This window comes from Archocentrus centrarchus, chromosome 4 (genome assembly GCF_007364275.1).
Source record: "Archocentrus centrarchus isolate MPI-CPG fArcCen1 chromosome 4, fArcCen1, whole genome shotgun sequence".
In the NCBI taxonomy this organism is placed as follows: domain Eukaryota; kingdom Metazoa; phylum Chordata; class Actinopteri; order Cichliformes; family Cichlidae; genus Archocentrus; species Archocentrus centrarchus.
The window spans coordinates 10819950-10833982 of record NC_044349.1 but is presented as its reverse complement, the minus strand read 5'-3'; the positions used below and the strand labels follow the sequence as shown (position 1 = coordinate 10833982).

At 39.5% G+C, this 14033-nt stretch overlaps 1 protein-coding gene across 1 annotated transcript in view; it reads right to left on the bottom strand.

Annotated features, from left to right (window-relative positions):
• raver2 (ribonucleoprotein, PTB-binding 2) overlaps window positions 1–14033 on the bottom strand; it is a 93224-nt gene that overhangs the window by 11909 nt on the left and 67282 nt on the right. Inside the window, exons 5-8 of the mRNA XM_030728188.1 lie at window positions 11704–11895; window positions 4612–4732; window positions 509–591; window positions 285–383 (exon numbers count right to left, since the gene is read on the bottom strand). Coding sequence (XP_030584048.1) covers window positions 285–383; window positions 509–591; window positions 4612–4732; window positions 11704–11895 — 495 coding nt within the window. The remainder of the gene's footprint in view (window positions 1–284; window positions 384–508; window positions 592–4611; window positions 4733–11703; window positions 11896–14033) is intronic.

Genomic DNA, 14033 nt, shown 5'->3' with positions numbered 1-14033 from the left:
AAAACAAAAAAAAACCCAGCACCTGTGACATTTAACTTTCACTTCAGCAACACTTTTAAAAGAAAATATGCAAATGAAAATGTAGAGGGAAATTCATCACCTCAAGGTCTCACTTTAAACAGAAAAGAGGCAATTAGGTTGCATGATTTCGATGTGGTTTAGTTTCATTATGCATTAAGTGTTAGACACAAAACCGCAAGAGCACATACGCGAATGCCCGGAACTATGTTTAACCCTCACCGCTAACCTATGCAAATCATCACACACACGAACAGGTGTCTTACGCTGCTGATGCGCTTGTCTTTGATGTGTAGAAGCTGCTGCTGTGCGAGCTGCATGTGCAAAAGGTTCTGGAGGACCAGTCCATTTCCAAACATAGCATTCTGCAGGGTAAAAGAAAAGGACACTGCTGTAATGAGCACATCAAGATACACACACACACACACACACACACACACACACACACACACTAAAAAAAATTCAACAGCGATTTTGATGTTGTTGTGACCTGGTGTGCTTTTCCCAGAGTGAGCAGAGCTGTAGTGAGGGGGGGTCTGAGGAATGGCAGGCTGGTGTGACGCCCGTATTTTCCTAAAAACAAAGTTAAACAGCAAAGAAAAACACCAGTGCCCCCATTAGATTTTCTATTTTGAATTCTCCACCAAAGCACTAATCAATCATCTTCTCAACAGGCGTACACGGGCGAAATTACAAGTCAGACAACCCATCCATCAGTCATTTACAACATATTTCAAGCAATCACACAGCTGGCTGTTTTATAACAAGCATCAGTAAAGCAATACTGGGATATTATCCCAGCACAAAGCAAATTACCTCCCACATAACTTTAACTTTTTCCAAATTGAATTTCTATTTTGGTGTTGAAGACAGAATTTAAAAGGAGCTCAAAAAAAAAAAGAAAAACCTCGGAAAAACTCAGATTTCAAACTTCTTCTTAACTGTCATCGGTACTGACAGTTTTCAAAAACAAGATCTCATAACTAATGTTCACAAATCAGATGGTGAAAAATCCTTTATCAAATACAAAAAAAAGAGAAAATGTACAGTAAGCGCATGCTGATGGATTGATGGTGCTCATGAAAACAAATTCTTTGTTAGGTAAAGTGCTAAAAAGACTGAAATGACGAGAAAACACATTCCACAGATCAACATGGCCCATTATTGGTACAGGGACATTACATCTCCATACACTCCTAAATACACTGGTAGTGCTTCCATAGGAATTAATTGATCATCAGCACGTGTGAGCACCTCTATAAAATCAAAGGTTTTGGCAGATTGTATATAGTACAATTAGAAGAACACTGAACAAGTATGTCTTGCTTGGAAGGGTTGCCAGGAGAAAACCTCTTCTCTCTAAAAAGAACATGGCAGCACAGTTTAGGTTTGCAAAGTTGCATCTGAACAAACCATAAGACCTCTGGATGTCCTTTGGACAGAGGAGACCAAAGTGGAGATGTTTGGCTATAATTCACAGCACCACATTTGAAGAAAACCAAACACAGCATATCAGCACAAACTCCTCATAACAACTGTCAAGCACGGAGGTGGAGGGGTGATGATTTGAACTTGTTTTGCAGCCACAGGACCTGGGCACCTTGTAGTCATTGAGTCAGCCATGAAACTGTCTGTATACCAAAGTATTCTAGAGTAAAATGTGATAGCCTGCAACTCACAATGAACTGAAGTAATGCTGTAAAGAGTGGGCCAAAATTCCTCCAAAGCAATGTGAGACACTGATAGTCATACAGACTAGTTATTGCTGCTAAAGATGGTTCTACAAGGTGATGAATCACGGGGGTGCACTTTGTTTTTCCACAGGACTGCATGGAGTCCTATGAAAACTCCCCCGCCAATACTCTGCATGTATGTCTATCAAAAATCGAGGTCTTTCAACACCTAAATTAATCAAAATGATGAAATTGATGATTTTTAAAGCCAATTTTCCAGTATCTCCATTATAAATGGAAGTCAAACAGTGACACAGGAGACTTGTTAAATTAGAAATGTAATTAGATAGAATTCAATAGAATACAGATTTTATGAATGCAGAAGATTTTGCCTTTTGTAGGTAATAACAGTCTTTCTATAATATTAAGATATTTTTACCCTACTAATTTCCTTTCACAGTAAACACAGCAATTGGATAACTGAATTAGTGAAGGCTTTGCTTTTATGTGATGAGAATGAAGACAGCTATCCTTTATAATTTTGTTGTCATTGTGGGATTGTGTGTTGATACTGACAATATTGTTTGATGCTACATTTTGAATAGATTGTTTAGACTATTATTAGCATTAAACAGTAGTCAGTTATTCGCTGTTACAGTAGCTAAAACAGATCAAAAGAAACAATTAAGTGATTAAATTCATATTAAATTCACTAATAGGCATCTATTGTGTACACTTTTACTCCTGTATGCGTTTGCAGAGTATATTAGATTAATTACTGTCATACTTACTGGTGATTTAATGTTTATCTTTCACTGATATTGTTTCTTCCTGGCATTAGAAACAGTGCAACTTACTTTACAGGATTTATGAATCCACTTTCATGCAAATGTCGTTAATCACTTTTGCAGTACTCTTGGTCGTTTTCATTATTCTCTGATTTGCGATCTGCAATTTATTTATTGTCCAGTAAACACCTCAAGGCCAGCTCCTGTTTTGAAAGTGACACACCACTTGGTGAGAAATCCAGTGAGACAGTTGCAACTGTGCATGTTTGTGCTCCAATCATTGTTTCCTGGAGTAATGCATAAGCAAGTTTCCTTAACTAATACACCTTGCTTTTAAAATACAGCACAAAATCCAGTGTAATCCCAATTTCTATATTCAGCATACTTTCTGTTTGGGATTCATTCAACAAAATTGATCACAAGGTGTTCCTCCACCTTCAGGCGAGAGCCACCTGACATCTGCACCCATGCAATACATGCACAGCCTCTCTTTGCCTTCTGTTCTGCATGCGTGATAACACAAGCCCCGGTCATAATAAATGTAAGCGTCAATGCTAATGGTATCTTCCTCCAGAATAAGTAGAGAAAGTTTAACATTTAATCAAGATCCTAATTTTAGACTTTAATTGTGCATACTCTTCTTTAAGAGAGCTCCCCCACCTCTCTCATTTTCTCTCCTTCCTGTTCTCATTTGTTCCCCTAATGTCACACGATTTCATTTTAATACCTGATTAGCCATTCATCAAATAATGAAGCCATCGCCGAGGTGATTACAGTATATAGGAGGGCCTAGCAGAGGGAGACTCATTCAGTGGATCTTTGATTGCCAGCCGTACCCTGTAGTCATGATCTAGTTTTCTGCCCATTTGATATCACCAATCTCATCATTCTATATTTGTCTAAATGTTCATATTAACTTGTTGTAACAAATTTATTAGACCACCACCCAGTGTAAGGTTTATGCCACAGCTTCCCTAAGTTAACAGTATTGGTAATTACCCAAATCATTTTTTATATTTCTGTAATGGTTAATCCACCAGTATACACAACACAGTTGTGCCATATCATACCGTCTGAGATAATACCTGTATACATTTTTACGTGATATAAAAGCATTATGTTGCGATATTGCTGCCATAGCAGCGCCATGCTTTTACATTTCCTAGTGTGTACAACAATGAGACGCACCTGGGCATGTCTGAGAATGAGAATACCCAAAAAAAGGTGCTGCTTCAATGACCTCCAGCACAGCACTTTGCAAAATATGCAATATGTTGTGTCATTAGATATAATGCTGTGCCACTATTATTGCACTATAATGCTACTGCTGGCACCTTGCTTTGGAAGATTCACGCTTCAAATTAAGAAGTGTGTCATCAGTGACAGCAGCTCATTGAAAAGAGAGGAAAATGGAAAATCTGTCATTTACCTCAATCCTTCTTAGTTGAGCCTTGAGATGAGGATGGTGTTCATCTGGTTTTTTTCTTTGCATTGTAGAGTTTTAGCTTGCGTTTGCAGATGCTGTGACTTGTGTTCATCTACGGTGGTTTTAATAAGTCAGTCTGAGCCCATGCTTGGATTTCCAATAGAGAATCATATGTTTTAATGCAGTTGCTTCAGGGCCATTTAGTATCAGACTGTTTCAGTTCTGCTGCTCCGGAAGAGTTCTCCAGATTCTCTGTGTCTTATGATACTATGTACCTTAAATGATGAAATGCAGTCTCTCTGTGATGCTCCTTTAATAGAAATTTGTGCAGTTGTAAGATATTTGAGATGTTAACTTTTCAAATTTTATTACTGCCACCATCTCAGCTTTCTTCTATTTTATATAAAAGTGATTTCTAAATCATTACATTCATTTTTTTTTCATTGTACACAGCTTCAATTATAAGCTATAAGCTATAATTTTGTGACACCCTGTCCTGAGTATTGCCCCAGCCACTTGGGCACTTGACACACTACATCAAGAAGTAATCATTAGTAATCACACTTAATGTACAGTAACACAGAAACAGCCAAAGGTGTTGCACAGAAATATATGAAAAATGCCTTTTTATGTATTTATCTTCAATACTTTAGTTTTAAAGATTTGAAATGTAGACCATTCAGCAGCACTTTCAAGTATGCCATACCTCCCCTTTTCCCAGTGTGGTACGGTCTCATGAGTATCTGCAGGGCAGCGGGGTTCGTCATACTTGTCAGCAGCTGAGCCAAGTTTGGTTCTGGTAGCAAACCTTTCCTGTTACTCAGAATCTGGAGAGGAAACAAAAACACAAAAAAATGAGTGAGTGCAAGAAAGTGTGACTGTACGTGCGTATGTGTGCGTGCGCAATACAGTATGTGTTTTGATCTTGTCATTAGGAGCCCCTGATGGCTAAAGCAATCATTACACTAGTTTGCATCATCAGGATATGGCTGCAATGTCAGCAGAGGGGAGTCTATCTGGGAGACAAAAGAAAAAAGGCGAGAAAAAATAGAAAGGGACAAAGCTGAGAAAAGGCACCAGCAGGAGGGAGAGAAAGTACAAGGGAAAAGAGATAAGAAAAACAAGGATGAGAAAGAGTCTGAAGGCCACTTTTTAGAGAGGCACTTGAATTCACAAGCTTAGATCATGTTCTGTTTTCACAGTCTGCTGCCATGTTGCAACCTGGCTGAAGAGTAAATAAAAGAACATCATGGCTAAACAACTGCCATCTTTGGTATCAAATTTTGTGCTTACACGTGACGACAGCTTATAATGAGATGGCCAAAGAAAAAAAAAAAAGGGTCTTCAGAAGACGGTTCAGCTGTTTCAGATGCAACAATCTTTCTAAAACTGTCTCTTACAAACGTAGCTTAGCTCACAGTTTGGGAGTGTCTCTCTTGAACATAAATATGTCACTTCAAAAGAATATCTGATCAAAGTGCAGCATTTTCAAATGTAATCCCGTGCATGGCTTACACAAATATACACATAACAAATAAGATATAAGTCACCCAAGGCTATCATCCTCTTGGTACATTTATGGCAGTGCCACTGTTTTTATTCTAATTCATAAAGATGATTACTGAATCATTTTTCAAGGTTCTGACAGCAGGATGATAGTAAAAAGTGAGAGTAAGGAAAATGAGGGAGAAAGGAAGGTTTGATATGTAAGTCTCTGGATTAAACAGAAATGGTGATTTATGTGGTATTTCTTCAGCATTTAGCCCCAGGACCAGGTATAAAGCAGTAACTGTATTAGAGTTAAAACTAAAGCCAGGTAAACTTTACTTTACTGCACAAGAGCTTGCTCATAAAAAATTGGGCCTGCCAATCTAAAAGAATCCATTTTAGGTCAGTGTAGCCTTTGGTTTTGATCGCTGCTTGAAATACAACAGAGCAGGGAGCGTGATGGCTCGATGGTAAGCACTGCTGCCTCACAGCAAGAAGGTCCTGGGTAGTTTGTGCGGGTTTCTTCCAGGAGTTCTAATTTCTCCCACCTAGAGAATCATGCTAGGTTAACTCTCCCGTCAGTGTGCACTTGCACAGACTGCACGCTGCTCCTGATACTGTGTAATGTGTAAAATGCAGAGAACAAATTTCTCTACAAGAATAACTTGACCACAAAACAGCCTGGCGTGGAATTCATTTGTTTAAAGCAGAGCTATTTGGCTTTTCCTAATTTTCTGTCATACATCCTATTACAATGGTGGATGCCCCGCCCACCAGCTGATCAAGGCATCTGTTTAGAAGGGACAACCGAGCAGAAGAAAACTGGATAAAGGGAGGGTGGGCTTGGAAGGTCTACACCAAGGTCAGCTATATAAGACAAGATATATGAAGATTATTTTGAACTGTAAATAATGCAAACCAACTCCAAAATATTATATATAAAATAATAGGGACAATTTGACTGTTTATAAGAATAATTTTTTATTTCTGTATGTTCATTTTTCACAGCAGGTTCCAATATTGCATTTTGGATTTGTCTTATATCTAAAAATATCAATGAGACAGATTTTTTCTGCTTTTTCTGAATTTGTCGTCTGCATGTTTCTTTATTGTTTCATTCCTGCTCTGTTTTGACTCATTTACACCTGCTTTACTTTCTGTATGTTTGTCTGTATTGTTGCATCAGAGTTTATCCCTCATCAGTCTACTTACTTTAAGTGACTTGAGGCAATTGTTGCTGTGACTTGGCACTAGGTTAACTGGTGATTGTATATTGCTCATAGATATAAATGTGAGTGTGAATAGCTGTCTGTCTCTCTGTGTTAGCCCTGTGACAGGCTGGTGACCTGTACAGGGTGGACCCTCCCTCTTGCCCTATGACAGCTGGGACAGGTTCCAGCCCCCCCCGTGACCCTGAACGGGATAAGCGGAAGAGAATGGATGGACGGATAAATAAAACTGAATTGAACTTTCTGAAAAAAGCCTGCTTTTTTCAAGCTGCCAATCAGTAGTTGTGATTTAACATAATGTTGAATCCAGGTTAAGTGTAAATTGTAGCTGTAGTTCATGCACCAAAGTGATAAATGCAGAAATCTAAACAACCTTTTGTCAAAAGCTGACTTCATGAAACTGAATTTTACCTGCCTTTAATGAGAGGGTTGCAGTGTGCAGCCTCCACTCCAGCACTCTTCACATGCTTCATTTCAGCCTTCAGTGTGTGTGTCTAAATAAACCTGCCTGTCTATTTCAAATTACTCAGGTTTTGTTCTTTGTTACTTTCTTTTATATATAACATGTCTTAGAACATTAGTTTAGCATGTATAATTACAGCTGCCTGAACCCCACATAAAACACTTTTCAAGTCGCTTTAAACTCTTGTTTTCTTTTCCATTACCGGTAAAGCCTATATTTGATTTAACATTATGCTGAATTTCCAGTTCTCTGCTGACTTGTGTTTAATCAAAAGAGCTACTGTAAGGCACATTCCCAAATAAGAATTCAATTACTCATTATACTGAGGAAATTTCATTCAACAGACTCAAATGAAATCCTATTGAATTAGACTGCACCAAATCGAATGGAGCAGCCCTTGCTCCGGTAGATCCTCCTCAGCACTGACAGTGTGGCAGCAGTACTCGCTGGCTGGCCCACAGACGTGGCTATTAAAAACAACATTAGCAGGGTGGTGATGTTTCCTCCTCGTCTGCCCCTGAGCTACAGGCTGACTTGAGCACAAGTCAACCCTGTTTCCTCCCTGTCGCATCCCGAAGAGAGAGCTTTACTGACGGGGATGGGTTGTGTTTGACTCCATCCTGTCAGCAAGTAAGGAAGAGGAGAGTCTAGTGCACACGTACAGTATGTGTATTTGAGTGTTCCAGCAAAGAAAACTGTCATTTGTGTGTGTGCATGTGTGTGCTAGTGTTGAACAAGGCCAGTCATAGCTGACAGCATCTTTCAAGGGAAGAGAGGAGGAGGAGGAGGAAGAAGAGGAGGAGGAGGAGGAGGAGAGCTCTCTCATTTCTTTTCCTTTCTGCTGGAGAAAATGTCAGCATGCATCAGTCTGTTTGGCTACTGGCACAAAATCCAGCCACACACCCACACACTAACACACACAAAGACATGCCAGGGAGTTAAGGAAGCCGCGAAGAAGGGAAGGCGAGAAGTATCGTGTAAGGAAAAGGATGGAGGGAGAAGAAAGGAGGGAGGGAGGGAGGAGGCCATCTGGTCCTCAGCGTTCACACTCACTCACACTCACTTCACACTAACTGGAGAAATGAGAGAACTGCCTCAGAGAACTGTAGACAGGAGTAAGTCTCGATCTCTTTCTGAAGATCTGATGTTGCTTTTACCAGCTGCTCACATTCACTGCAATAATGTTGACGGAGCCTCGGGGCACTAATGTAACCTCACAGTACTTGGAGGCTCACATGCTTTCTTTCTCTCTACCTCTTTCTTCTTCCCCTTTCTGGTCTCCTTCTCAAATCAATCCCCCCTTTTTTCTTTCACTGACTTTATGTCTTCCTTCTTCCTCACATTTCCCCTGCTTTCCTCCGCTAATTTATTCAGAAACACATTTTCTCTATGTCTTTCCATCCTCTTCATTGCAATTCAGACTATTACTGTGACTGTTACTGCTTTGCTTTTCAACCTGTAATTTTCAGCCCATCCGACACGGCTATAACCTCTTTATGTGCGTCTGATAATTTATGCTCTGCAACAGCTGCGATGCCATCAGAAAAAGAGACAGTACAGATTTTTAATCTAAAGTGGAAGTGTAGCACATTTAACAGCTCAATACAGGTTGGTCAAAGTAAACAGGAAACCTGGGGAACTGTTAGTGTTGCCCATACAAGCTACAAACCAATATTATTATTCAGAAATAAAACAATCAATATTAATATTGGAATTCTATCAAAATTAAATAAAGCACATTCATGAAAACGTATGTAACATGCTTCATACTGCTAATTTGTTTTGAAAATGCTTTCAACAGGCAATTTCTGCATCAGAAACAGTCTGCAAAAGTCTTGCAAAAAACATCCCTCCTACAGAGAGCTTGTTTGTGAACGCAAGACATGCCTTTTTTTAGATGCAATTTCCAGACCAACACTATCTTTTATCTTGTCCCAGTATTCCAGTGTTTTAAAACATGATTACGGTTCCTCTGAGAACATTGACGAAAGCCCTAAAAACTCATCTCTCTTCATCAAAATGACATATGTAGAAGTTTTGCCCCTGATAATAATCCCTTCAGGTCTTCAGTATGAAAACTGCTCCCCACCTCCATCTCCATCTCCACCAACGCATCCAACGCCCACCTGCAGCTAAGGCGTAGCTGCTCACCTTTGACTCTGCTCAAACATTAAACCTGCTACGCAAAGGCGATGTATTTTGATCATTCACCCGTACCGTACATGCTCAAACCTGATTCTGAAGGAAAAGACAAAGTGAGCGTTACCTACAAGTTGATGTATGAGGCGGTGATGTGCAGACTGACAGGATACATTCCTGAGGTTTGTTACATACAAAACTCTGGCTCTCTAAATTAAGTGATTTTGGCACTGTCATTGGTACACTGCAGTTCCAAGGCAGAAAGTCAGTCATGTTGACTGCTTGTTTTGCTCATGATATGTTTACTAGCATGAAATGAACGCCATCTGGACTGGTCTTTAAGTAGCCATTAACTGCTTCTCTGCTCTATCCCTAGATTCCTTACATACCCATAAGCCTGTCAGTACTCACTAGCTGTAGTAATTCCAAGTATCCACAGGGATTAACAAGAACTCTTGCTTTTGGGAACTCTCACTTCTCACTTACTCACACTCACTGTATTTACATGCTGTGTGTGTGTAGGTTTGCTGGATTGCATCTGTTTGAATGGGTACATGTATGAGTGTCATACTGTGTCACTAGCTTGTGGTTTGGTTTATTTCAGGCTGCAGGAGACAGTGGAGGAGCCCAATCAGTCTATAGAACTATAATTATCATGTCAGTGCCTCTCTGCTACCACAGCTCTGTGTAGGAGGAGTATCACAGTTACAAAGACTATCTCGGCTGGAGGGAGTTCATGCATGTGCACCGTGTCAAACCTCGGTATATCTCAACACTGAATGTGCAAGAACCACGGGGCACTGGCATCACAATTAGATGTAAAAGTAGCTGTGAGCATATCTGCTTTTTGCTTTTTTGTAGCATGTGGTTTCCCAGATATGAAAATAAAAAGGTTCAAAGCTATAAAAATTACACTCTACTTTGACGTAACACCTTAAATTTGAGTTAGCTGTGAGTCAGCTTTGTGAAGCTAATAATGAGGTTTATGACAAAAATAGCAAAGGGAACATTTCAGTTCATTTACTGCAATGGTGGGTTTGGAGGCTGTGGAAGGAGGCGTGGGTTGTGAATCAACTTTAACAGTAAATAAACTACAAACTTTCTGGAGAAATTAGTGGGATTGTTGCTACTACTGGACTTGATCTGTGGCTTTCTGCTAAAAAGTTTAAGCTACAATAGGTTTGCTAAAAAAAAAAAAAAAAAAGCTCAATGTGTGCAAATCCATTCCAAGCAGGACTGTGCAGTCAGATTCAACCATTCATCTGACAAGTGTCCACCAATCACAGAGTGAGAGAGAAAGGAGATCCAAATCAAGGGAATCAGTTGATGAAAATCAAATGCATCATATCTCATACTCCATCAGTCATCCTATGTCAGTTAAGCAGCAATTAGTTACCATAGTGATGGGCATCCTGTGTGACTGTAACCAACTGACAAAATTTCGTTGAACTGGGTTTGCCACTCCTCTTGCAAAACAGCGTATAAACTCCAAGCTGTAACTCATACCACCTGGTTTAAAAAACCCCAGTGCCCTAACAGGTTGCTCTGCAGATCTGAGTTTCTTTGTGTTCCTAGTGTTAAAAATTGAGTTACTGGAGTGAGAAAAAGAGGTAGCTTCTGTTTTACCAAGGATTTTTGGGGAAAATTACAACTAATCTCCGTGAGGCAGTTATGGTACTCCTCTCACTAAAATGCCTACAGATAGAAAAATGTAAGCTTGTCAGCTTTAAAAAAAAAATAAAGTGTTTGGAAGAAAATGATTTTTCCCCTTCAATTTGGTGATAACATGAGGCCTGTAAGATTAAAGATTGAGGGCTCAGCAGCAGGTTAAAGAGAAAGAAATTCAGAGAATTTCTGCTTTTCCCACTCTGTCCACTCCAGCTCTGAACATTTCAGCCACTGAAGTGAATGGGAATTTTTTTTTTTTTTTTAACAAATTGCTCAATAATTTGAAAATGGTAAAAATGGAAAAAGAAAACAAAATACAAGCATGCATTGTGCAAATCAGCTAGTCTTTTTTGTGTGTGAACTGTGTTTTTACAGCAAATGTGTGGGATTAGTTAGGTGAAAAAATTTTTGACCTTTTATGTTGTTGTTGTTTTTCAGCACAAGAACATATAATGGGATTTTTGCTTTGCAACAACCCCCCAAATACATGGAAGATACAAGTGTGAAAATCACTGACATATCCACACTAAATATATTTGGGTGATTCATCTCATAATTAAAATTTGATGCTTCAAGCTTCGTGACTGTGATACTTGTAATGAATACAATACCTTTGGGTTGTAGACTAAATAAGACTGGGCAGTGACGTCTTCGTGTCACATTAAAACTGATGGCTAGTGAACTATTATGACTGCTATTGCACCAATACTGGTGCTATCATTAGCCTTTTCACACATACTGCTGCGTACGGCATCTTCAGCCCACTCTGTCATAAGTGTCTGTGATGTTGCTTTCTCCGTAATATACTCACCATACCCTGGGCAGCAATGAGTGCAGCCAAGGTGCTTCTCCCTGAGGTGCCGGGGGTACAGAGTGACAGACGGACCTCCTGTCCTCCCACCAGGGATCGGTCCATCTCTATCAGCACGGCCTCTGCCTGCTCCGCGCTCTCATATTCCACCACACCAAACCCTCGCACCGGACTGCCCTCATCTTGAGCAAGCTGGAAGATACAATTGACATTTCTTCAATATTTCATTCTTTGTTTTGTTTGCTTTTTTTAAAAACAAAGAGTGCCATCATTTATTTATTTGATTCAAATGCAATCCTCATCTTTGGTTCTTTGCTACCTGAGTATCAGGTTTTGTGGTGAACTGGCAGCATCCAGACATTGGTAATGATTGCATATTTTCTCAACCTCTCAAAAATTGTATAAACATGATATTGAGCCCATTTGTGCTTCAGAAGATCAGAAAAAAATCACTACTGCCACTTGTAAATGTGGAGCTCTGCCTCCCAAAAACCCACAGTCTCATATTGATTTTTTTTTTTTACATGTTTTACTGGGGCAGAGTAACCTTATTGTGCTTTGAGCTAATCAATTTAATTACAAGGTTGCATTCATTTCATTATCGGGCATAAACCCGATAATGACGTGCCTTTTACAGCTGCTCACCTGCTGAAGTGTCTGATTAAAAATAAGTACACTCCTGTCATTTGTTTGTTGTTCCTGTTAGTTCACAGGAACACTCCAAAACTACTTGACAGACTTTCACTAATGTACAGTACAGCTTTCCAACTCCAGGCATCCCGCATCAGTTGCACAAACGTGCTACATCTTCTTTGGATTCTCAACGTTAGTGTCCTTCAGATGTTGCAGTACTGTCTGCTCACAGCTAGGTTCATAAAACATACAGAATAACCTGTCCTGGTTAAATGCACCCAGTGGGCTGGAGAGAGTTCATTCAGGAGAAAGTGGGCCAAGCTAAACAGGTAAAAAGGAGAAATGCCACCGGCAGTATTTCAGCAGTGAAGTAACAAGAACAAAACCCAGCATAAAGCCCAACATTAACTTTTGAAAAAGATCTAAGTTCTGATTAAATGACACTGGAAACTAATGTCACCAACCCTTTCAGACTTCAGCAATTATCTGCAGGAATAAAAAATTAATACGCCAGTGGAGGCATTATCGCCAAGAGCTGTTTAATGAACTAAATGTGTTTTAAAGTGGATTTTTTTTCCCCCTTTGTTATGCAAACGGAAATTTACTCACTTCTTATCAGCCAATATCAGCAGCTTGCTGCTTTATGGGAGTGTTTTGTTTCCCCTCACCAGAGACCTAAAAATACTTGCATTTACTCTATCTTTTAATAAATCATTAGGGCAAACAAAGAAGGTCAGACACGTTTTTATATCTGCACGTTCTTGGCACCATCAAGGAATAGCAATATCATTCATCTATAAAGCTGATTGGCAAAACACAATCTTCTCCAGCGCCGGTTATCTGTGCAGCCCAACTTACCATCATGATGCACTTAACTAAGAAAATGAGTCACCAGCATGAGACTGCAAAGCCAGCGACAAGTTATCCAAATCCTAATTCACTTAATGATTTCTGAGACTTTTACACTAACAAATGCGCCAATCAAATACGACTTTAAACAAGAACTCTTACACTTGAGTGTTGCGTGTGTGCGTGTGTGTGTGTGTGTGTGTTTTTCTGTGCATGTCTGACAGACAGGAAAGTGACAGATAACAGCGTGCTGCAGAGGTAGAAGTGCTTGTCTCAGCTTCTTTTGTCAAAAAGGATAGATAAAGAAATGACATGATGTAAAAGATACATCCTTTTGCTCTTCCTACACCACTCCAGAGACGTGCACAGAGACAGATATATATATATATATATATATATATATATATATATATATACACACACACACACAACCCAACACAAGTGTCTGTGTAAAAGCAACCAAAATACTGATGGCTCCAAACTACAATAATCCCCTCCTTAACAGCCATATCCAGTGGAATACCCTTTTCAATATATAAACTTGATGGAACAATATTATCATACATTTATGGTCAGTGGTCAATAATGAAGTCTCAGGGCTAGGGTGTACTGCTGACAAAGATTGACTTCTCTGTCAAGAAGGCTGAGCCATTTCCACTTTCTAAGGTTAACCTAAATAATGCAGGCAGGCTAACAGCTTAAAGCTAATGGACTATATTAGATAATGACTACATCCATGAAGTAATGGCTTGTGGTTAAAACATACCACTTAACCTACTGTTAGTACTGAAAAAAAAAAAGGACATAAACTTGGCTTCTCTCATGAAGATGTGTCAACTGCTAGAAAC